Source organism: Grammomys surdaster, unplaced genomic scaffold (genome assembly GCF_004785775.1).
Source record: "Grammomys surdaster isolate TR1022 unplaced genomic scaffold, NIH_TR_1.0 493, whole genome shotgun sequence".
Classification (NCBI taxonomy): Eukaryota; Metazoa; Chordata; class Mammalia; order Rodentia; family Muridae; genus Grammomys; species Grammomys surdaster.
Window position 1 is genome coordinate 463,488 of NW_021604912.1, and position 25,616 is coordinate 489,103.

Here is a 25,616-nt window from a genome sequence, read left to right on the forward strand (position 1 = left end):
ATATTTATTTTCGGTGAGTAATTTGTTTATCAGGAGGTTATTTTAATCTAATTTTGGCCATATTTGCTAGCGCACACTATCTGTGCTTCCCAGCGTTAGCAGCTTGCATGTCTTGAAGGAAATTAGCTGAAGATGGTCTCAGAGGCATTTGCACAGCCATTATTTAAGGGAGGTGGGAGGAGGCAGGGTGAGTAGAGCCTGGGGTTAGAACAGCCGAAGGAATTTGTTGCCTTCCAAGTGGTGTTAGCATGACTGAGCAGGATCCAAAGGCGGAGGCATCCGAGTAGTATTTCACAGGCTCTCTCTGCTTGACAGTAGCAACACTGGTCGTTAGGGTCGCTAGTCTCCCAGAACCTTGTGACAGCTTGTAAAGGTCCTAGATTGGTTCGGAAAGACAAGAGTCTTATAGTTCTGTACCCTCTGCAAGAGGACCTTCTCCCAATTTGATGACACCTTTAATTAACAGCTACCGCAAGCTGTCTGTAAGCTGGGGAGTGGGGAGAGGTTGGGAAGGGAGCGACTCTATACCAGAGCAACCACAGCAGCACCCACAGCGTGACTGTGGTGATTAATAACTTGCTGGACACTTTGCTCACGTTTCATTGAACTCTTTTCCTCATTTACATAACAATAATAGTACTATACCTGTTTAACCTGCCACGAAGATGTAGTTAGCAGAAAATAAAGACGTGCTGAGATCCCACAAATAGCACAAGAAAAACTAAGCTTTACCTCAATTTTGACTGCTTCCAAAGCATCAAATGTTCATATTTCTGCCAGCCTTCAGCAGGAGCCAGGATCCTCAGACTATGGGTTGAGCCATAGATTGACTATGTAATCTTAAACTTGGCCTTTGACATTGCACTTGAGTTCAGATTGGCTTTCCATAAATGGAGGGTTAGAGGCCGGGAGTGATGCTTTCTGTGGGAGGCTGGAAAAGTGTGCCACACAACAACAACAATAGTAATCTAGTGATATTTGACCCAGAGAAAGCCAGAGTCTTGTATCCATCATCCTAGTCCAGTCATTTTGGAGTCTCTTAGGATCACTGGGTCTAATTAAGCAATTGTACTGAACCTGAGTCATTGACGACAGTGGGGTTATTTCCCAGTGGCAGGAAGGTAGGCTAGCAGACCCTTTCCTGTGATAGTCAACTCTTCAGAGGTGACCATCCTGCGCCTTAACAGCCATGGATGGTACTGAGGAGATGTCCCTGCTTCACAGAAAACGTGGCTAAAACAGTATTGTTGGCGTGCCGCTGTTCTGTCGGATCAGTTCTTATGCACAGGCAGCAGGCTATCGTTTGCCACCTCTGTCTCCAGGGCTTTCCCTACATTCTAACATGTGTCTGAAACTTTGGGTCAAAATGTCCCTTTGAAAAGACTGTAAAAGTGTCCAAGTTTCCAAGTCATGATGAAGATGGCATACGTTTGGTGTAATTGTGTAACTCAATCACCATAAGGGTAAGATACAGTAGTGAACAGTGTTTACATAGTGGAAATGACGTCTGCTCTCATGGTACCCTGGGGTCAACTACAGAGACATGGTTATCGCGATAGGCTGGTCTGTCCCATCTAAAAATAATGAGCAACATAGAGTGGGAGTGGGAGCAGAGCAATGAATGTTAGTAAACTTTGGTAAAAGTCAATGCTAGTTTATTATTACTGCCATTAGGGTCTGAAGAAGTTGATAATATGTAGGGGTAGGACTTGTTCAAGTTTAAATTGAGCCTGTTTAAATTTAAATTTGTCTCCCAAGACCTGTCCATTGCATTAAATTGACCCCTGGTTGTTTTTAGTGCCTATCTCTCCCCCCCACCCCAAACCCCAAGCCTCTTCTGTGAAATGGCTAACAGAAAATAGTTGAGTTTGTGGACCACACTCTTTCTATTATAGGCTATTTCCCTGTGCCCTGAGAAGGCAGAAGCAGCTATAGGCAACACATAAAGGAATAGCTATGGCTGCGTTCCCATAAAACTTTATAAAAATAGGCTGTGGGCAGTGTGCTGACCCCTGCTTTAGACTGAGTAAACCTCAGCCCTGGGGATTGTATTCCATTAATTCTTATTTCCTAAGCCATTAACTCTAATGTATTTTATACAGCAGGCACTCAGAGCAAGTTATTTGAATAAGCAAAGGAATGAATAAACAGATGTCTTCAAATCCGGTCCCCCTTGGTGCATCATTACACACTTTGTTTTCATTTTTGGGTATTCAAGGGTTAACATCCAGGGTTGTGGAGTTGTAAACCCTTTAGGCTTTAGTGTATCATTCTGGCATAATTGATGGCCGCCTGTAGGTTGACAAAGATAAACTATCTCAAAGATTTAAAGGGATAGACAAAAAGATAAACACTCCCCAGCTCCAGAGGCACACGACTGCTTCCTCATCTCACCCAGGATTGACTGTACAATTATTTATTTATGTCCAGATGCACATAAGCTGGTTCCCCGAGATCCTAGAAGTAGCAGGTTACAAAGCAACTTTCATATATTATCTAATTTAATGCCCACAATACTTCTGTAAGACAAGTAAATGTTTAACAATTCCACAGCAGTGACTTTCAATTCAATTGATTTTGTCCCCGGAGGAACATTTATTGAGGCCAAGGACAATGTAACTGTCACATCTGTGGGAGGGTTACTCCTGGAAGCCATGGAATCCAGACCCATTTGCTATTAACATCCTACAGTGCTCAGGATGGGCCCTACAATAAGTAATATCCAGCCCCAGATGTCTACAGAGGTTGAGAAAATCTTGTTCTCTGGAGGGTCAGAGAGATTGGCTGAGTTCATGGCTGTGTAATAGGCATTGGATGTGTTGGGAATAGGATATACTCATTCATTTCATTCTAGAAGGCTTCAAATCTATGTTTTCAAAAGTAAATGATTTGGAATGACATCTTGGCAGAGATATGTATGTAACTGGATGTTAGTCAGGGTTAGAGGTGCCATTCAATCTGTACCTTAGCTCTTGTCCCTAACCTCAGACCTCTGCTGGATCCTATGTTCTTCCACATTTCCCAGAGTCATTATTGTCTATTTCTGGTGTGTGTGAGTGTGTGTGTGTGTGTGTGTGTGTGTGTGTGTGGGTTGTGCAGCTTCTGTGTTGTGCTTGTGCAGGATGAGAGAAAGGCAACATAGGGGTCATGGAAGAGGTCATGGTTAGTATAGTCCAGGCGGTAGAAGAGTGGGTGGAAATACTGAAAGTCGCTGGAGCTGGGTTCAAAGGAATACGCAGAAGGCTCAAGAACTTAGGATTTTATAGTGCTGTGCCATTGGAGGACGAGGTGGAAGGCAGCAGGCTGGATGTGTATGCTCTTTGCTCTTCTTCACCTACCAAGTCTGGAGGTTCCATGAAGCATGAGCTGAATTACACATCTCCAAAACCAACCACATAATTTGCTTCCTAGCAGTGCAGAGTGCACAACTGCATTCTGGCCAGAAGCAGGAGGTGCTATACCACACAGGCACCTCATGTCTCAACTGTCCAAGAGGGAGGGGGGGGAAGCCTCTAGTTTCTTCCTTCTAGGTGTAAATTCTGCCTTCCTCAGGTGTCATCCTCTGATGTGCTTACAGTGGAAACAGCCAAGTGAAATGAGGGGCAGGGTTTCCTAGGGGACCTCAGCAAGGGTAACAGTTATTTTGGGAGCTTGGTGAGTATTTTCTCTCCCCCAGAGAGAATAGGCTCAATGCAAAATTCTGGATGTATGGAAGTGTCCCTGAAGTTTCAAGGCAAAGTTGCTCATTCTTTGGGCTTTTTTTTCCCTAAGAGATGTCATAGACAAGTAATGATGAAGAGGGGTGAGGAAACCCTAGCCTGACAGGGTTCACGTTTGCACACTTCTCTGCAAAGGATCTCAGAGTTTGTAACTATGTCAGAGGGGGGGGGGAGACTCAGAGACATAGACACAGGCACAGAGACAAATACACATGCACATATGCACACACAGACAGGCAGAGACAGACAATGATGCAGAGAGACCCAGAAACATAGGCACATACAGACACAGAGAGAGACAGAAACACAGAAACAGACACACACACAGAAACAGAGATAGAGACAGATTCAGACAGACACAGACATACAGAGACAGAGAGACACACAGAGAGACAGACACAGAGACAGACACACACATGCACTTACATACATATGGAGAGACAGAGACAGAAAGACACAGAGAGATTGAGAGACAGAGACACAAAGAGACAGAGACACAGATACACCCATGCACATATATACATACACACAGAGAGAAATAGAGAGAGAGATCGAGAGACAGAGAGACACAAAGACATACACACAGAGTCACACAGATACACAGACACACAGAGACACAGAGACACAGAGACAGACATACATTCAAAGGGGGCGGGGAAGAAAGACCATTGCCCACCTTTCCGGGCATTTTCTTTCACCTCTCCCTTTACTTTCCTTCCTGGCTTTTTCTCTCCTGCTTTTTCTTATTTTCACTCTCCAAGGTTTTGCCATTTCATTTGCTGCACTCTCAAGATTTCCCAGTTGGCCCCAGTGTCCCATCTTCCTTGACCATGCAGTCTACCATACTCATCCCACCAAGTCACCAGAGAGTCGCTCTTCTGTTGCACTTGGCACTCCCTGGAGTTCTGTGTGTGTTGGCACCTGCATTTCTCCACTGCCTTCACACATGTGCATACCCCATGGAACCTCAGCTTGTTTGTTGCTTGTCCCTAGTGATAGCAAGAGTGCCTGGAATATATTGGCATATCACTGACAAACAAATGTTTGTCTAGTGGATTAATATAGTACCCTAGATGTGTGGGCATGATTTTAGTTGGTAATTCACTGCCTAAAGCAGCAGCAAGATTCAGTTTTGAGGGAAAAGGTCTCTATTTATTTGTGTATGCAGAGTGATCCATCCAGGTTGCTGACCATTGCTGAGAATCAACTGATTCTAGATATTTTTAAAAGCATAGACATGACAACATGATCAGATGTTTTTGCACTGACAGAGAGATGCATCAATATCACGTACGACTAAGAATGAAATAAATGCCGCCGATGGCCATAGATGCACCCTCACTGGTAACATTGCACCTTTTGAAAAAACTTAGAAAATATGGGTTAGAATTAATAAAAGCATAAGCTAGGCCTCCATTCCGCTTACTCGGGAAGCTACTGGAAGAATGTAAATTATCATAGCTTGGAAAGTAGTGAAAACCTGCCTGTATGAGTAGATAGATAGGTTAGATAGGTAGGTAGGTAGATAGATAGATATATAGATAGATAGATACAGATAAACAGATAGTCTAATAAACTGACTAAGTCATAGCTCTCTGGTATACCTTGGACCTGTCTTAGGTTCAAACACCTGAGCCTCACACAAAGAAGGAAAAAGTAAATTATGATATGGGAGTATTGATTTGCTTAAATATGTGATCCATAATTTTGAATAAGAGGATCTTTGTTCTAATGGGCTTTCTGTCGTGGAGTGTGGCATAGCTACCAATCTTCCTGTACCAGGCAGTGAGCATGGAGCACAGGAGAAATGGCAGAACCTCTTCTTGGGCAAGGAGAGGAAGATACAGATCCCAAGGCTTAACTGAGAGGGTGAAAGCCCCTCTGGTTTGAAACGATGTCATGGGAAGTTAGTTTCTAAGTGTAGCTTCCAGCTTAAAAGAGAAACATCTAGATTCAAAATCATTTGGAAAAACTATGGGTGGCCTCCTCTCTATCTGAGCCACTACTTCTGGAATTAAGAGAAAGTGTCTTTAATTTTTATAAAGACAGATGATGTGAAAACAAGATTTACTTGAAACTAACACTCACCTTATAGCTAAGTTTACTGCGATGTATCTACATTACTAAAAGAAACACGTGCAGATGGGGGAGGCCAACCGTACACCTCTCCTCAATATCAATGCACTCACATTACATTCTGAAACTGACTTCAGGACTGGCCTCACTTAGCTTCTGGGTACCGGAAAGACCCCCTCAGACACTGTCTTGAGTGACCTGAATAATTATTGGTTGTCTATTTGTGCCTATAAACCTTCCTGAATTTGCTTCTCACTAGGAGATCATAGGGGTCTGGGAAGAATCAGGGCAAATGGAAGATGTGGGGAGAAACCCACTTCCTCTGAGACCCATGCTTTATGTCTAGCCTTCCAGAAACATTTTGCACGAAGCTAGTTGTATTGGTAAGAACAAAATGCTGTACTGGATACAAAACTGGATGCTACCTGGGGCGCCAAGGGTTTGGGAACAATTTAATATGTCTGTTCTTCGATCAGATGGGAGATTCCATTAGAACCCTAGAGATACCATTTATAAGCTTGATGGACTTAAATAAGCCTGTCAACAAGTCTCCGAGTCTGCATCTTCATTTGTAAAGTTAGAAATATAATGCTTATTCTACAGCACTTCCATAAGGCAAACAAGATGACCCATGTGAAATGATTAGCTGACGCTGAGCTCATAGGAAACATTCAACAAATAAATAGTTCTCCTTGTACCTGGTAATACAGTGGCAAATCAGGCAGCTCACTATTTTATAATGTGATTTGGAAGTCTTGGGAAAGGCTATTTTGTCTGGAAATACTTTCTAAATTGGCTCACTGAGAAGATCACCATAGACAATCTATTGCAAAGGTGTCCACAGTACACATTATTGGTAGAGACAGCCTTAGCTTGAGCTTCCTAACATTTCAGAACGGACAGTTCCCGGTGAGCTATTGCAGGGCTTGAGTGCTGTGAGTCAAAGTGCAGGTTTAGTGTGAAGTCTTGATCAGGACTGAACAAGTTTTGTGATATAATTGTTCCTGGTTGGTAGACAGTGAGGAGAAAGCTTGCAAGAAGACCTCAGACGGTACAGGGGGATCACTTGCTAAAGGGATCATGTGCTCTTCGTTTTCTTTTATGAGAAGGAAGAGCTTACACGTGCTCAGAAAAATGGACTTTTAGGCAGTTTCTGAACAAAGCATAGAGCTCTTTGATCTTTACAGGCAAGAATTTCCCAAGAAAGCATGTTAGAGTATGCGATGTAGCTGAACACGATTTCTCTCCCTGGAAGTGTCAGAAGGGCTCAAATCCTTGCATTTATTCTTATATACTCATATATTTTATTATACCCAAGAATGGTTTATGGTTTGACTGTGAAATATCCTCATGAAATTGAATGTTGGATCCCGTATGCCAAGGTGGTAGTACTGTGTTTGAGTGTTTGGGAAATTTTAGGATGGAGGCAAAGCTTGATGGAATAGTCAATAGGATCAGGTCTTTGGTGGCTATCATGCCCTTCCCCTTTTGGAATCCCTCTGCTTGCTGTCTGTTACGGTGAGCTGACTGGCTCTGCCACATACTCCCTGTGGTAATTATTGGTCTTGCTTTGGTTTTTACTCCTGCATTCTACGCCCTACTTCTTTCTGGAATGGGAATTTTAACACCGTGTCAATGTATTTTGGGAAACTGTAACTTGTTCTTGGTCTTATTTAGGGACTCACATCTGTGGATTTATTTTGATTCACGTGGGCTTCTCTTGAATTATCAGCAGAGGCAGGAGGGGACACCTTTAAACTTCATTTAAATCATAGTACTGAATAATGTAATGATGTAATGTAGCATATGTGATGATGTCATTATATAGACAGTAAATGGTAGAAGCAATGTTCAACCTCAAAAGCTATGTGACCCTGATGCTTCCCTTCTTGCATGGGGATTTCAAAAGAAACACATCATAGTGGAACATTTGACTCTCTGTTGTGAATAAGAACAGAGAGGTTGTTAGAATCATGAACAGTGCCGAGATTGTGTTGATGATGCTGATCTTCTCAGGCAGCAGGCAGTGTATCTCTGGCATTAAATGGCTTACTTTCTGATATTATCTCAATTCATTTTCTCAAACTAAGAGCAAAGAAGCTATTGTTTGTTTTGTCTTTAAGACAGAAAGACTAAACAGTGGAGATGTGAAATAACATGCTCACGTGTGCACAGCTAGACTTTGATGGAGCCCAGCCTTGTTCAGGCCTCCAGGTAGACAGCTGTCAGAACGTCGAGGGTCTTCCCAGAGATCAGGACTGGCAAAGCAGGGACATAAGTACCTGTGGATGGCAGTGATGAGTTTAGAGGCTTACACTGATCTGTATGTCTTATTCCACGATGTAGCTGCCAAGGTCTCATGTGGTCCTCTGCTGCAGGGTCCTACATTTCCTTTGCTGAAGGTCCTTACTCTACCTCTAAAGAAACAAGACAATCGTAAGATAAGGGAATAAAGAACAGTAATGACAGACAACTCCCTTTTCCTTTGCCAACTAAGAGGGCAGAGTAGTGGGGTGCTTGTGGATGTACTGAGATGCAAAACATTTCTCACAGGCAGCTGCCATGAGGCTCCAGATTCTCTAGGAGAAAGTCAATCCTTTGAGCCTTATAGGTCTCTAGGCTTTTCTGTTTAGAAGACAAATATCTTTGTAAGGATGGTTCTGTTCACCAATGCCTTCAGGGGCTAGGGAGATAATTCACTTTTAAAGGAGATGGGGTAAGACAAAAGGTGAGGTGGTTGCTATGGTAACCTGCAGGCCTGCTTGCCCTGTGATTAAACATTGACAACATGGCATATACCAAAAGTCTACAGGCTACTTTACTGTAGCTGCAATCACAGGATTATTCTTCCTTTACACTCTTAATTATTTAAATGTATTGTAAAATATTTGGAGTAGAAATGTTAGAAGAATCTGAACAGGCAATCAAGACCACCAATGACCTGTTTTCTTAACTTAGCTAAGTACCTTTGATAGTTTAGCATAATTATTTTTGGATTATTTATTTTTCTTCTTACCTGAGTGTAAAAACTACACCAATGGGTGTCTCTACTAAAGTAAATTGTTTTAACTTCAATTGAGGATACTTTGAATAAAAATAAGGATTCCCATAAACCATGTTTCAGATTGGGAATTCGTTAAAAGTAAGTTCCCAAGAGGACATAACCCAGAGAGATGAGTAGAATATAGAAAGGTGAATGAGAGTGAGAACATAAGTGAATTAATTCTCTGCTGTTCAAGGATTCTACAGTGGAAAATGGGCCAAAGATCTTTAGCTGTAGCTTGAATGGCCAACCAAACAAGGGATTCCCAGGAAGCAGTGTGATGTAAGACTTAGAACTTTTCACCCTACTTCTCTATTCCAGTCTATGTACCTCACCTCATCTTTCTAGAAAATGAAAATGTCTGTGTACATGCATACATGTATGCATATGTATGTACATACATACATACATACATATATACATACAATAGAAATTGTAAAAACACTTTTAGGAAGAAGCCATTTATATAGTCAGACTATGGAAAAGCTGGTTTTCTTGGAAGGGGGCTGGAAAACTTAGAGTCCCCCAGACTCTGAGCTCACCCAGAGCTGTATCTGAAAACTCACATTTCTTCTGAATATTTTTCTACACTGAGAAGTGGTGTTTTTCTCTCAGATCTCCCAGGAACTCCTCTGAGCTGCTGATCCCAGCGACCCTCATTTCATTCTTTGGCTCTTCTCCACTTTTGCTCTTCCAAAGTTTAATGAATCTCCACTTGTCGGTTGGAAGATGTGTATTGACTTTTACAAAACTTCCCAAACTATTCTCAGAGAAAGATTGACTGATGTAGGGTCAGTAAAGAAGGGGGCTTAGTTTCTTCGGGCCTTAGTAAACATGGCAGGTTGTTGGGGATTAACAGGAAAACCATGAATAAAATCATTGCTATTTGATAAGGGATTTTTCTCTCAGATAATTAAGGATTTTTTTCCCTCCATTACTCACTTCTTTTCACCCAAAGAGAATAATGAATGAAGGTCATTTCGATAATGCATTATTGGTCACATTGCCTTAGAATAGATAAAAAGAAATGTCATCCACCCTCCACTGAGTACTGGGCCCTAGTGTCCCATATTTGCCATTCTGGCACCTTTCATCAAGAAATACTGGCCTTTAATGCCTCCTGGTTAGTTCCCAATTTTCTTTTAAACAGTGGATAAAAGGTAGACTGGAACCCTATTCAGGCAGCTAAGGACTCTATAGCCAAAACCAGTCAAGGCAAGATTTACTTTTGTTACCAAGGAATAATCCCTTAAAGAAAGCTTCAGAAGAGCTTTAAGCCTTTCACAAACATATCACTGGGCATGAGTTTCATCACTCTCAATTCAGGATCATGGCTGCACAGAATTTTATAAAAAGAAAAGACAAAATAAAATCAACTCCTCACATGGGTCAAAATTCTCAGGGGTGCTAAGTGAAGCCCTGCAATTTAAAATGTTATAAATAAGCAAATAAAAGGTTTTTTGATATTACGAGGAAAACCTCTATGGAATATGGCATTAAATTTCCATGCCCCCCCCCTTTTTTTTTTAAATACTCGTGCGCACTTACACGGTCTTGTGGTAAAAAAATCCTTGGGGTTGTAATCCCGCTCTTCTGACTATAGCTCAGGGGAGCTTCCTCACACACATTAGGCTAGAAGCACATATTGTCTCCCAAACCAGTATGACTATAACTGAGCCATGCAGCCTCAAGATTTGAACATCTGTGGCAGTCACAGAGTCAGCCATCTAAAACTCCACAGTGTGCCTCATTTATAGGAGCTCAAAGACCACAGCCTCGAGTTGGGTCGATACCGCCACACTCATTCATTCACCCCATAGTGCAGGGAAGTTAATTTGAAAAATAGTGTAGACTAACTGTTGACAGAGGTATCATGGAGCTATTCTTGGCCTTGTGTTTCTTCAGAGACAATTGGTAAGGTATCTTGATAAATAGCTCCATATAATAGACTCGGTGGATGTAACCAGGAAAACTGGGACAGAGAAATCATGGTGTGGAGTAGGGGAAGGCAGAACTCTTAAATCTCTATCAGCTATTGGGAAACCTCACAGAGTAACCCTTCAATCTGTCTTGGCCTGAACACCAGCAGTGTATCTTGCTCTCTTCCCACAGCCCACACTGGTATTTAATAGTCTTTTTGTGAGGAGTTCTCTTCCTGTTCTGAGCCCTGCCTTCTGCTTTAATTTCTTCATAGTGTGGTCTTACAGCCCTTCTCTCAAGAGGAGCCATAAGCTCAGAGAGCCATTCATGAGGACAGTGCTGACCAGGGTGAGGTTTGGTTTGTTGTGCCCCAAAAGAACCTAATACAAGTTGTTATGTTGTTACAGAAATGGTTATTAGTTTGAGATCCAGAGAGAAGAGGGATGAACCATTGGTCCTGAGAAGGAATTTGGATGTGTCGGGGAGTTCAGAGTTCAGTGTATGATGGGAAGAGAGGATGTGAAGGGACCAACCTTAACTAAAGGTTGTGGTCCATTTAAGGGCTTGCTCACAGAGGTTGTTGACTGACTGCTTCAAAGGAGTATTGCACGAGGAGGATTTACATGTATGACTTTGATGCAGTCCATTTGATCTGGCTGGCTGTAGAATGAAGTGCTGCTTTAGCACCCATGAGTTGAGGAACAAATAATATATCATGTTGGAATCACACCTGGAGAGGGAAAGGTTTCACCAGGTCAAAGGAAGCAAATGTTGACATTATAACCATACAAACATGTGACACTGTGACTGTCCATTAACTGGCTTCTCTACTGTGGGAAAAGCACATAGCGTGTCTCTTACACATAATAACCTTTGAAGTATGGTGTCTTGCTCACTTGATTCTTTTCTCTACTCAGCTTTGAAGACATACAGAGAAGAATGGAAATATGATGATGTCCCCTCCTTTCCTTCTTTCTTCCATCATTTGTGTCTTCACTCTTTTTCTTTCTGCCCTTCCCCCACCTCTCTCTCTTCCCAACCTAACATTATTTTCTTTTTTCTCTCTGAGAATAATTTACAGACACTCAACATTTCCCAACTGTGAATTTATTAAAAAGTAGGAGATTTTCTTATATAACCTCTATTTAACAAAATCTAAAAATAAACGGTTGTGTAACTTTTCCTGGGGAGTTACAAACAAATGTCTGTTCCTCTCAGATAGGGAATGACAGACTCAAGAATTGATTCTATAGAAAGTCTATCTTGGGGAACCAATTAATTTTGGGATGTGACTTACAGGAGCTTGAATAATGGGTTACTTAAAAGAACAAAAGAAACTCAGGCGGCTACATCACTCAAACACTGCATCCCCTGCGTGGGTCATGACTCACAGACCAGCATGGCTGGCACCCCTGCCCAGCCTATAAGCAGGTGCTCTACTAAACAGTCTTTGGTCCACAACTATTGACTGTTTAACTTTAGAGATGGGTATCTTGTCAATCTTGTAAGCTTTGTGAGCTTCCTGGCCCTGGAGAAGAGATGTTCTCCATCCTTGGAGGAGGTGCTGTGGATTTCTGCTTATTTTCTTCCATTTGCAGAACCATTGAACTACTATGTCATAGTAACAGTCACTTATTCTCAGCAGCGTAACAGGTTATGAGTCTCTGAAGTAAGCACTGCCTGTTGCAAAGGAAAGGGACACTTCTCTCCATAACCGAGGCTGACAGCAGCGATGATCTATGGGCATTTAGAAGGCAATTTGAAAGCTGGCTTCCTGGGTCTGACAGGCTCCAGGCCAGCGCCCATTGCTTCTTTCTCAGCCACTCCTGGCTGCTGAAAGGACCCATCATGGGGAAACAACTCTCACATGTATTCCTCCTTACGCGGTGAAATATGTGGCATGAGCCTCATGAACTTGACTTACATGCCGGGCTGAAGCATGAAGATTTGTCAGAGTCCTTTCTACCTTAAATGTGCCTTACTGTGGGGCTTTGCAGAACCACTAAGGCTCCAAACTAGTCTTGAGGTCCTTGCTGAATTAACTTCCTTTTTAACTCTTTAGTAAACACAAAGTTGTCTGGTCCAGTGAAATTGGCACCAGACAGAACCTGTCACCTAATTCCTTTAGTAACATCTGTCCATCCTCTCTTCCTATTGTTGGTATTCATGAGGACTTCACTCAGTAATAGCCAGTCTCCCTAATGGTGTGTATGAGCCTGTCCATGGGGGACCCTTGTATCAATGCATATGAAGTCTTTGTCTCTAGGAGAGATGGGTAGTTACATAACTCAGTTACTCTGCTTAGTACTCAGCCTGATCTGTCTGCATCCATGTCTCTCAGCATCACAAGCACAGCTGTGGGGGACTAGTCCATTGCTTGTTTAAAGTTATTTCCTAATTCCAGCAGTACAGAGATAGAATGTTTCCTGATTATGGAAGCTTCCACTATTAAAGCCCTCATCTGCATGCATAGTCAAGGATCCTGTTTTTTATGTATCAACTGTTGGACTGAAATAGTACCCTCTATCTCTTTGACCTCACTCTTTTTCTTCTTGCTGTCTGATTCTTCCCATGGATTCCATGTTTGGGAATGGCAGGACGAGCTCATTGGCAAGATCTAACGTGTACTTCTCTCTCTTGTGCCCCATCAGCTATAATAAATGGCAAGCAAACACCCCAATCTCATCTTAGCTTTTTCCACTCTTCGTAATGGTGCTGCGGGTAGATCTACATGCCTTTCTCCCATTGTAACTCCCCTATTACATGAATGTAGTTCACTGCAGGCAGAAAGTTCAGATGTGGTTATATGTCATATCATCCACTGATGCTACCACAGCCCTGTTTGGAGTTCCTTCAGTATTGAAGTATCATCTCTGCTCTAGCAGGCATCTGGGTGCATCTTCAAACCCGTGCCTGACTCAAGGTGAACCATCTTGTATCACCCAAAGGAAGACAACTATCTTGTGCTTTCCTCAAAGGGCACTTGCCCCTCAGATGACTTAGCACCACTTACATGTTTTATCAGTCCATAGCAGGGACCACACAGCAGCCACCATAGTGAAAAGCCACACTGCATTGGGACTGTCCCCATGCATGTCCCACCCTCAGAAATGTCAGCCTCAGTTGCATATCTTAATGCCAATAGCACGATCCGTTCAACAGCTTCCTTCGGTATTATCTATGGCTCTGTCAAGCAGTCTTCCGGTGCCAATTGTGTTATGTGACTTTCCCTGTGGAGACATGAATAAACATACATTCATCACAGAAAAGGGTACTGATGACAGACCAAAGACAAGATTCTATTTAAGTCTAGCTTAGTGAGACAACGAATGCTTTTGTGGTTACTTCATAGGAACATGGTGAAAGGTTAGTTACTGGGATGTGGGTGACTCAGACAGCTGCATCAAGTGGTATGAGCAGTGACTCATGAAAATTACAGCCGTTCCCTTCAGAACTTGCAGGCAGCGGCTCCCGTAGAATCTCCTCCATCACTAGAGTTACTTACTGGTTCATGGCTTTGGGAAAGGGTCTTGTGAATCTTGTGAGTTTCAAGAACTTTGAGTCTTATGGGCCTCCCTCCAGGAGGGAGAGGAAGTGTTTCAGTCAGAAAGAAATAGCTTATAGCATAAACATTGACACAATATTATGAAGTGATCTACAAACCTTCCCCAAATTTTAACCCCTGCTTCACTGATGATGTTTTTCTAGCAAAAGGAAAAAAATGGCCTATTATTTGAATTATAATTACATATTATTCTTAGGTGTCACTTCTTCTTAGTCTTTTTCTGTCGTTGCCATTCCAAGTCTGTTTTTTTCTTCTCATTTTATGATCTTGACATTTGTGAACAATATAGGTCACATGTCTTGTAGCATTTGCCTCACTATGAGTTTGCTGACTTTCCTAATGCTTAGATTAAGGTCATGTGTTCTGGCAGGAGACTATAGAAATGATGCTGTGTCCTTCTCAGGTCGTCATATAAGGAGGCTTGTTACAACCCCATGTCCTATTACTGCAAATGTTGATTTTGATCATTTGGTATAAATAACACCTGCCAGTTTTATATGCTGAAAAGTTATTATTGCCATGGTAAGTATTATGTGGGAGACACATTGTGGCATTCTCCCGCAACTGTTTCCTGAGGAGCTGTGATTGACATGACCTTTTCCCTTTGTCTCCAGAGTCTAACAGCCGCAGGGCAGTGAACAGAGGCTATGTCAACAGCTTGCTCAGGCTGCATCAGGACTGGCACAGCCGTGATGTGACCAATACTTACCTGATCATCCGCCATGGGCTTCTGCTCTGCCTCAGGCACATCGTCGCCCTCCGGTCTGGCAGGGAGGCCTTCCTGGCAGCCCAAGGCATGGAGACTTTCTTCAACATTGCACAGGTAACCAGCATGGGGATTTCCACAGCAGGTGGATAGCTTCTGGGTGATCCTCCGAGACTTGAAAATTGTCCTGAACAGAGCAGGGGCATCAGAAAAACAACTTCAACATCATTCTTGTTTCAATATGACAGGTGTTCCGGATTCAAATCCCTATTCCTTCACTCATTCTTATTCTCATTCAAGCAGTGTTTATTCAATCATTCATTCACTCACTCATTCAATCATTATATACTTATTGTCTGCATGCTACTAGAAATGACAAATAGCATAGTGATTGTGTATGGGCTCCAGAATAAGAGATCCCAGCCTAAAGCTGTGAAACTTTTAAACTACCATCCTACTTTGTAAACCATCAAATTTGCTTTTTTTTCCCTTTATAAACGAAACTTGTGACCTGGCATGGTGGCACATACCTTTAAGCACAACACTCAAGAGGCCAAGGCAGGCAGATCTCTGAGTTTGTAGGCTAGCTTGATCTTCAGAGTCAGTTCCAGGACAGCTAAGGCTACACGGAGAAACGCTGTTTCAAACAATACTAACAACAAAAGAAAGAAAAGAGACACACACATATATACACTAAAATGAAGTGGAATAGAAACATTTAGATTTTTCTTATACACTAAATTTACATGATTCATGTGTTCAGGCAACGACATACTGCATTTTAATAGTTTCTTTATCTTCTTTTGAGTGTGAATCATTACTGGACTAAATATTACTGGGAATCTGTGAGGAACATGGCAAATTAGACTTCTGATCTTATGGGACACACATCCTAGAAGAAGGGAGGCATTAAATAAATGAACCGCCCAATGAGAAACATGTTTCAGGTGGTCTGTGAGACCAACGAAGTAAGAATGACACCTATAGGGGGAGGGAGAAGATCATTTAGAAACATTAAATCCTACCAAGTTTAAGGGGAAAAATGTCCCAGGCATAGGGAATAGTGACTCCCTTGGTTGGCATGTATCTACACCAAGTGGGGTATGTAGTATGAGGTTATCTGGGTTCCAACTCAAGAAACACCCTCCTCACTTACACTTGACTAGGACTGATTTAAATACCATCCCACTGGTACATGAGCATCCCAGATACCCATTGCCTGCTCTCTTTCAGATGCCTTATGTTCCCTGTTATCTTCCCAGTTGCTAGTCTCTGGTGCCTGTTGCTCTTCTCTGGAAACCTTCCAAATTTACTCTACACAAGTACATGCAGGGGCAATGAAGCAGCCGACGAGAGCGCTAGTCTCCTCTCATCGAGTCACTAGATGTTTCCTATTCTTTTTAAAAATAGCATGCTCCTCTAAACACTAACAGGATCCCATGCTGCAAACCAGTATCTAATTTTCTGTCTGCTCTCACTTCTGGGTTTTTCTCTGTCACTACTGAGTTCAGAGCTTCTCAGTCAGGAAATAGCTGCATTTGCATTCTGCCTTTTCTGGATCAAGCCATGCTTTCAATTTTTCCAGGCTTCCTTGTGCTCTGTAATCTCATGATCCCCCAAGTCACTAATCTCACTCAGTCCTTGTGAAATTTCCCCCTTGATAGCTGGGGCCATTCTGGGTGGCATGCTCACCCAGGCTGTCTTCTATATTATTGGCTGTTTCTCCCTTCTGTACTAAAAATATCTAAAAGGTTGGTAGAGGGAAAAGATGGTGACTTTTACAGTTGTATATTGCAGAGAGAGACAGTGAAAAATTGTATTACAGCAAATGATGGCTCGCGTAAGTCAGGGGCTGCAAATACATATGTAGAGCTTTGGAAGCCGTTCCTTGACTGGTCAATAATGTCTTTAATCCCTCCATAAAGCAACCAACAAGGTCCCAGCTTCCAGTTGCTTTTGTAAAAGGGAGTTAGGTGTGAGTGTAGGCAGAATATACAGTGAGGTTTATCCAGCCCACGTTGTAATGTCTGATTGGTATTATATGAAAAAATAGCCCAGGAAGGGTTATGGGACAATGCTGCATAAATTTGTCATGTTGTGCTAAGCCTGCCACATGGAAACATGTGCATACTAGGTGGGTGGAAACTTCTGTGGATTGGGTTCTACACACGTGCCTATGCCCCACTTAGCTTTCAAACTTTAAACTAAAATGTTCTCCTACAGGGACTTTTTACCAAGTTTACTTTTTAACCTAATGATGTCTTCTGACATTGCCTTCCGGCCTACTCCCTGGCCCATTATCAAGGGACATGGTGTATGTGAATCTAGAAATTTTTATTTCCTTGGAATCAATAATCCGTTTTTAAATTCACAATCATTTCCCTCTGATTAGAAGCTACCCAATATGGCATTATTGTTAATGCCCTGGTCTTGGTACATTTTAATACTCCTCCTTGAAACCCCTGTGTGTCATGCTCAGTGCATGAGCCACATGCGCTTGCTTCTCTCCTCCTACTCTCCTGGACCATCTCACACAAAGCGAAAAAGCAGTTACCATCAATCATCGTCAGTGGCTGTGTCAATGGCCATTACAGATAGAGCTGAGTTCTCAAGTGTTGGCAATTTGGATGTTCTTGGTTAGGACTTAGCTCTGGCTTTCCTAAGGCTGAAGCTCAGACCGTCATCTCCAATCTGCATCTATCTACCTTTCTTCTTTCTCTTCCACACTCCATTTCCTCTTTTTCCAATACTAATAACTTTACAACAAACACTTGGGGCCATTTGACCAGGCCAAATGGATGAAATATCTTCAACTAACTCATTTTCCACTGGGAGTGTTTCCTGCTGTGTCCTCAAAGACACTTGATTGGTACCATTTGAGGACACTAAAAGGAAAGTGGCATTCTTGATTGCATTAAGACATTTCTGTTTTGAAAGTTGCCTCACTTATATTTTACAGTCTGCCTTTTGTGTTTGCAGGGCTGGCTGGGACTGAATGCAGGCTTTGCACATTCTAGGCAAGGGAACTAACTCTGGGCAGTATCCAAAGAATTAGAATCATTGATAATTCTTGTGCATGCTTGTGTGCACACATGTGTGTGTAGATGTGTGTGTGTGTGTACCACAGTAGGACAGCACCATAATGGAGGCCTTATGGAGGATGCTCACCAGCTAACTTCTATGGCTCCTTGGACTAAGAAGGTTCTGTACTCTTTAACACTCTCAGACTGGAGGCTCATCCTGAACACATTTCTACACCAAGTTCAGTGCACAACACATTTTCTAAGCTACTGGAGAAAACAGTGTTTTGGCCAAAGAGTTACAGAACTACATCGACTCTGTCTCAATTTAGTAAACTTGTTTGTACATTTTTCACAGTGTCTGCAAAGACAGGTATTGTCATGTTCCATTGCCATCAAAATGTTACATCTACAAAACCAAGTTTCCTTTGCTTTGGGTAAATATCAAGCGGGATCTGCACAGTGGGTGTTGAGACAAGCAAGTTGGCTAATTTAGGCATCTGGAACTTGCTTAGTTTATCCTTTTTCCTTAATATCTTTCTTTTCAGATAATAGCCAAAAGAGAAAAGCAAGATTTCCATTAATTCAGCCACTCATTCCCTAACTGAGGCAATAATTCACAGTGACTCAGGCGTGCCTGAAGGATTATGTCTCTCCTCTTTCCTCAGGCATCCTGGATAAGGACTTGTCTCAGGTGCAGCCTCCCTTGAAATAAGTTCAAACCTGCTTTCAGACTAAATTCATCACAGCAGCAAAATAGAAATAAAAATGCACATTCTGACTAGACAACATTCTCCATTAGAATGCTCCAACTACTAAGCATCATGCAGTAGGGCTGTTTACCGGCCACTTAGGCTGTGTGCATTTCATTATTTGAAATAATGTCCCAGCATGGGAGGTACACACAGGGTCTGTTATAATATTCTCTCTGCTCAGACCTGCCTGGAGAACAAGAACATGGAACTTGTGATCTCTGCTGTGATTCAGATCCTCAGGCAGTGTTACCCTGTGAGTCGGCTTCCCCTGGTCACAGTCAGCAGTGCCTACACCTTCACAGCCCCCGGAAGCACCAGCCCTGAGCTTCCACACCATCTAACTGAAGGTAAAGTAGTAGGTAGCTCAGCTTTAAGATGAGTGTTTGCATTCTACAGCATGTCAGAGAGATGGGGATTAAAACAGAAACAGTCATTGTACAGGTCAACCGTGATCTTTTCATAAGCTCATTAGAGACATGTATGAAAGAGTAGATTTCTCATAAACAGGGAGAATAAGCATCAAGCTCTCTCACATTGTCCCTAATTATTAGCTGTTGCCACGTTGCCTGGTGGCTACCGAATGCCTGTACCGTCATCTCATCTAATTAAGAAAAATAATCTTTTCACCAATTTTGTGACCCAACCTCTTTGCTGTACTGTCTATTGGTGGAATTAATTTGTTGTTTGGAAAAAACTGAAATAAAACTTTCACTGTGTAAAGCTCAGTGAAACACATTTTATATCTGAAAGTGTCATGATTCAACCTTCAGGAAGACCTTAAAGTCAAAGATTCTAGTGTTTGTTTGTTTGTTTTTTTTAAGTCTTATCTTCCTTCAGGGAATAGATTTTCCACAGTTGGAATTTTATCATGTGGCATCTGATCCTTTCTGAAGTTAGTGGGTAACTCTTAAATAAATTCCTCTGTTTTAAAATTAGGGACCTGATCAAGGCACTATCTAAATGACAATGGATTTAGAGTATATGTGGTCTGTGAATGTTGATAGTGTCAGTTGCACCAATACTCAGAAATGAGTGGTAGGGAAGCCCTACTGTCATTCATGTGTTATTTCTTTCCAGATTCCTATGGAGCAACAGTTTAGGCATCATGGCACCTTCCTCCCATATGCTTAAGTGCACAGCATGTACACAAATCACTGAGCATCTGAGTGTGCTGGGGTACAGTGCTCTTGCTTAGCAACGAGTTTCCCATTTACAAGAAATGCAAGCCATGGTATATGAGAGAGTAAATACCAGATAATAAGCATGCTCATTCTTTCACCTTGTTTTTCCCCATCCAGAAGATTTTGATGATGACGGTGATGAAGAGATGGACAAAGACTCAGATGTGGAAGCTGTGAAGGAAGTAGGTAAACATGCCCTTGGTTGCAATAATATTCATGATGACACTATGCAGAAGAAAGGACCACTTCCTTATGTTTACTGAACTTACTCCAGGATTGTCACCACAATGATAATGATGTCTGGAAAGCATAGATACTGTTAATTTTCCAAATGTCATTTTCATCTTGATCCATCTAGTACATGGTCTCTTTGTAAAGTCAAGCCTATTGATTATGATTCAAATAGTCTATCTGGATGAACCTGACAGATTTGTGTTTAGGGATGGTGCATTTAATACGTGCATAGAATGATGTTTTAGGGAACTTTTTGCTAGACCTCGTCTGTTTTCATAAATTGGTTTTCCTATTCCCTGTGCATTCTGCACAGGGATGTAGCCCTGCGCATCCTCACTCATGCCTGTGTGAATCAGACTCCCTGCTTTGCAATGTGTGCAGCTTTGCTCCCATAGTACTGACGTTCCTGTTTCCTATCCCACAATGACCTGTGAAAGGAAGGTCAGCAAACTTTTCTGTTCAAAGTTCACATAGTAATTATCTTACACTTGCTGAGCCACTTCTTCTTTGTTTTAATGACTCTGTTATGACAAAATCCTGTCACCCATAAAACATGAATGAGTGGATATGGCTCTTTGTTGAACTGAACAACATAGTTTGTTGACTGACTTTTTTTTGTGATAGGTGTTTTAAACTTTCGCATTGTTTTAATATTGACTGGATATTTCTTTTGTGAGTAGGGTTTCTTGGGTATCAGGGGACACTTAGCAGCATCCCTGATTTCTACTCATTGTTCACCCACAGCATCCGTCACTTTGCCCCTCATTCATGAACCAAAAGTACCTCCAGGAACTGCCAAATCATTCTTAATTGACTACCATCCTCCTGGAAAAATGATAGTTGGCTTACGATTTATAATTCTGTCTCCATTTCTCCTGCTGTATGCAGTTTTGTACAAGTTTCTCCATTTACAGTCCCTTAATTTTATCATCTGTAGCATAAGATTTGAGCAACAGTCCTGGAGGTGAATTTCAAATTTAAAAATGATTCTGCACCAGCGGATGGCTCAGCAGGTAAAGGCAATTGCTGCAAAGTTTAATGATCTGAGTTCAATCCCCAGGACCCACATGGTAGGGGAGAACCATGTTTGTCAAGTTGTACTTTGACCTCTGTGCACAGACATGTAGACACACAGATATTCACACACACACACACACACACACACACACACACACACACTGTACACACAAGACACACATATACATACTATACACACACAACAGACCCAGAAGCACACATACATACACACAACATAAAATATTATACAAAAATAAAAGAAATAAGTCCCTCCCTCTATTCTTCTCTCCTTTCCCCCACCCTTTCCTCTTCTTTCACATGTCTCTTCCCCTGTTCCCGTCTTTCCTTTTCTGGAAAGAAAGAGGTTTTGGCGTTCTCAATCTGAGCAATTTCTCACCTTGCTGATGTCAGTGGCAGATATCTAGGGACTATCTCTCAGCCCCATGTTTGAGCTTAGACTGCTATTGACAGTCTGATGTTCCCACAGTTTTGTTGATAAATAGAATCATTTCTGAAGTCATCAGTAGCAAATTGGTTCTTTGCTCTGGCTTGGCCAAGCAGGCCTGTAGAGTACGTGCAGAATCATTTGAATAATACTGGGCTGCTGCAGTCATTCATCAATGCCACCTTCCACTCCCCTCTTGCTCACACTTTGATAACTGGATGTCTGATGCACTGTTAGTTGCCTCTTGTATCTGATGCTGGGGGACATAGCATATGACAGTGCTTGACTCCACACAGCTAGCTAGAATGGTAGGGAGCACTGATAATTTCTCTGATTCCATTCTGGGGAGGATTGTAGGGTAGGAGGGTGTAGAAACTAAACAAATGCAAAAATCCAGCTGGGAAAGATAAATTATCGGGGGCAGTGAAACTATTCATCAAAGCCCATGGCCAAGGAGATGGTAAGAACTGGGTATGAATCTGACCTGCAGAGCTATGAGGTAGCATAGGAATGAGGCTTGACTCTGGGGTCCAGCCAGCATCGGAGATCTGCCCATCCTGCAAGCAGCTTTTCCTTGGTGAATGTTGTAGTGTTTACTGCCCATGACATGGACAAGGAGCCAGGCCTGTTTCTTTTCTACTCTCAGGGCTGACCCAGGCCTTTAGCATGTAACATTCTCATTTGAAAATTACAGATAGATGTGACCTACATCTGAGTAAATATATTAAAATAAAGTCCTGTGAGAAGGAAGTCTGAGGAGTTGAATGTTCTGACTTGCTTAGAAAAAACCTCCAGAGTCAACATAGGAAAAGAGGAATGGCACATGAAGAAAAGATGGTGGCTGTGTTTTCATCTGTGCAGTAGATTTGAGCAAACTGTGGGAGAAGAGCATGCATAAAGTGCACTTGCATTCTTCTCCCCACTTCTTCCTTTTTGAATTTCTTTTCTTTCTTTCAGGTTTTTTTGGTTTTTTTTGTTTTGTTTTGTTTTTGGTATGACCCATGTACAACAAGCTAAGTTCTGAGGAAGGGTTATATGATACAAAACCAAACAGGATGTTTATTTTTATTGTCAGTATTCACATAAACCAAAGAGCAAATTAGAATTCTATGGTTTGAACAAGCAAGTGTGAATAAAGGCAGTGATGGTGGTAACAAGGTCCAGTTAAAGGAGGAAGGGTCAGAACGCATTATCTAGGCTATCAGGACTCTAGATAATATGAGAGCACAGTAGCAGGTTCATCCATAGATGAGCATAGTCTTTTAAGATGTGATGAGGGCCCTGGGAAATACAGAGACCAAGCCACAGGGTCTTTGTATGTTTGCATTTGTGTGTTTGCACATGTATGCACATGTTTGTGTGGTTTATGCATACACACACATACACACACACATACATGCACACACATGTATGGAAGTGTGTGGTTGCATGTGCTTATGGAGACTAGAGGAGAATGATAGGTCCCCTGATCTACTATTCTTTGCCATATTCCATTAAGACATGCTTTCTTACTGTCTGGAGCTGAGCTGGCAGACAATAAGCCCCAGTGATTCATTCTTCTATCTCTGGCTCCTACATCATTGGAGTAACAGGCACACGTGACCTTGTCAGCTTTTTACATGGGTGTTAGAACCTGAACCCAGGTCCTCATACTTATGTAGTAAGTGTTATGAACCACTGAGTTGTATCTTCAGGCTCAGATTTGTGTCTTTGTAGGACAGAAATAGTTTTCTCACATCAATCCAACTTTGCTGATATATAAAGAAATCAGTCACTGATGACATATAGATGAACCACAGAGACTGTGCCCTAATAAAGCCTTATTTACAAAGAAAAGAAGTGGACCACAATTTGCTAACCCCTGCTGTATGGTTGCTTGAGTCAATGACAATATGTGGAATGAACAATGCTGCCACCTATGGCCTACATGACACTTCTCACTCAAGAAACAGCCTTATTCATTGGTAGGGATGGTCTTCCAAATGGCCAGCCATGTTCTGTTCTTGATGGAACCACCCTGGGCCACAGCTCAGGGTAGGGAGCAGAACTGACAGAAAAAGCCTGTACAGATGAGAGTAGTGGGTACGGAGGACTGCCTGAATGGTGCCGGAATGTATTATGAAGTTGAACTCAGGGGATTTGCTTTTCTTTTTCATCTGAGTTTGTAGAAAAATTATATAAAATGGATGGAACATCAGATTTTCTTCTTTTTCCACTGGTTCAGAAATATAAGCATTTATTTCCCATAATTCTTTAAGTTAGGTCTCTCAAGACTGACAGGTTTTCCTTATCTCTCCAATTGTGATTCTAGAGCTTGTGGTAGGTATTTGTTCCCTATTTTAGTAAGGAAATTTGATCTACCCGGAGTATGGAATGGCATAGTTTGAACAGTATCATCCTGGGTATATTGTATCTGTAAGACTCCATAACCCTTGGAAAACACAAATGTTTTCAGAGTAGAGAGAGTCAGCCTCACCTTTGAAGCTATCACATAATGCTGATCTACAAGAAAAGTGTAATTACTCACATGATTTGTTCCATGAAGAGAGATTTAGGAACACTTTGAGCTTTTAACTTTACATAGAGACACAGGCACAGCAGAATTGACTGTCTCCAGAAACTTCATACATCTATCATGGTCCTCTGCTGTCTTGTCTCCCATCTCGTGATCTTCCTCTTCTGCTCCATGCCCCTGGCATCTTCTTTCTATAAGCAAATTCAAACTTTTGCAAGAATCATTTTTCTCTATATGTTGCTCACTGTGTCTTCTAGGTTTCATTACATCACAGTGACTTTCTTTGTGTGGCTTCTCAGATCATTCAGTCTGAACAGATACCCACACTCCATTTAGTGTTAATGCCATCCGCCAGCACTTCCAGGACATTTACCATTGCTAGAAATAACCGTGTTCCCACTTCATTTCTGTCTCAGTTTTCTTACTAGAAGACGGATCCCACTGGACCATGGACCTGTATTCTAACATCAATAAGTCTTTGAGTATCTACAAAAACACTTGCTCATGGAAAGTGCTCATTAAATATTTGCGCAGGCGAAATACCCAAACAGCAAAGACAGCCAGGCAAAAGGGATGATAACAGCAATCATGTCATTTATGAACAAGACAAAGAATTTCTCTTATTGCATGTTTTAGTACTTACATAGTTCATTGCATATTAATTTCTGATGAGGCTAATGAACATTTGCATCCATGCTTTAAGAAAAGCTTTATATACTTTTTCTTTATGTTTAGAAATATAGCCTAGTATATTAAGTTCTTTTTCTAGCTGGGCTAGCATCATATTCTAAAGATAAAGAACTAATATACCTCGCCTGGTAAAGAATCAGATATGTATCTTGTCTTGAGACCGTACAGGGTGGATTTCTTGACTGTGATCCATTCCTTCTTCTGCTATAGGATGATGACTTGGAAACTGATATGAGCAAACTTAGTTCTAAACCTGGTCGTGAGCTACCTGAGGAGGATCTTGCACAGTATGATGCAATGTGTCTTGAACTCTCCTGTAACTTTGAGGTAAGCACAGGCTGTAATCAACTTCTTGGTAATTTATGGTGAGATCTTTGAACAACCTGGGAAGCCAAACAGAGGTGTCTATATTAATCACATTGTTCATCATTACCATTGTTCCCAGATCTTTCTGAGAGAAAAACAGAAGGAAAAAAGTAGGGAGACCAGAATGATCTCAAGGACCATCAGTTCTGATACTCTGCACCAAGGATAGAATCAGAATGACATTACATATTACTGTGGCCTGCTGGGTTGGCATTGAGTCCTGGCTCTGCACTAAGGACCAAATGAAAATTCTGGGTAATTTAGGTGATCTTTTGACAAATTGAGAAAGTCATCACTATAGATGGATTGTTAAAGGTAACCATCCAGAATCCATGCTGTTGTATTAGTAAAGGCAAAATGAACA

General features: G+C 41.8%; 1 protein-coding gene across 1 annotated transcript in view; it reads left to right on the forward strand.

The window, feature by feature from the left end:
• Agbl1 (ATP/GTP binding protein like 1) overlaps window positions 1–25,616 on the forward strand; it is a 739,063-nt gene that overhangs the window by 72,568 nt on the left and 640,879 nt on the right. Inside the window, exons 7-10 of the mRNA XM_028781654.1 lie at window positions 14,938–15,146; window positions 18,986–19,151; window positions 20,103–20,167; window positions 25,097–25,213. Of these exons, the coding sequence (XP_028637487.1) occupies window positions 14,938–15,146; window positions 18,986–19,151; window positions 20,103–20,167; window positions 25,097–25,213 (557 nt within the window). The remainder of the gene's footprint in view (window positions 1–14,937; window positions 15,147–18,985; window positions 19,152–20,102; window positions 20,168–25,096; window positions 25,214–25,616) is intronic.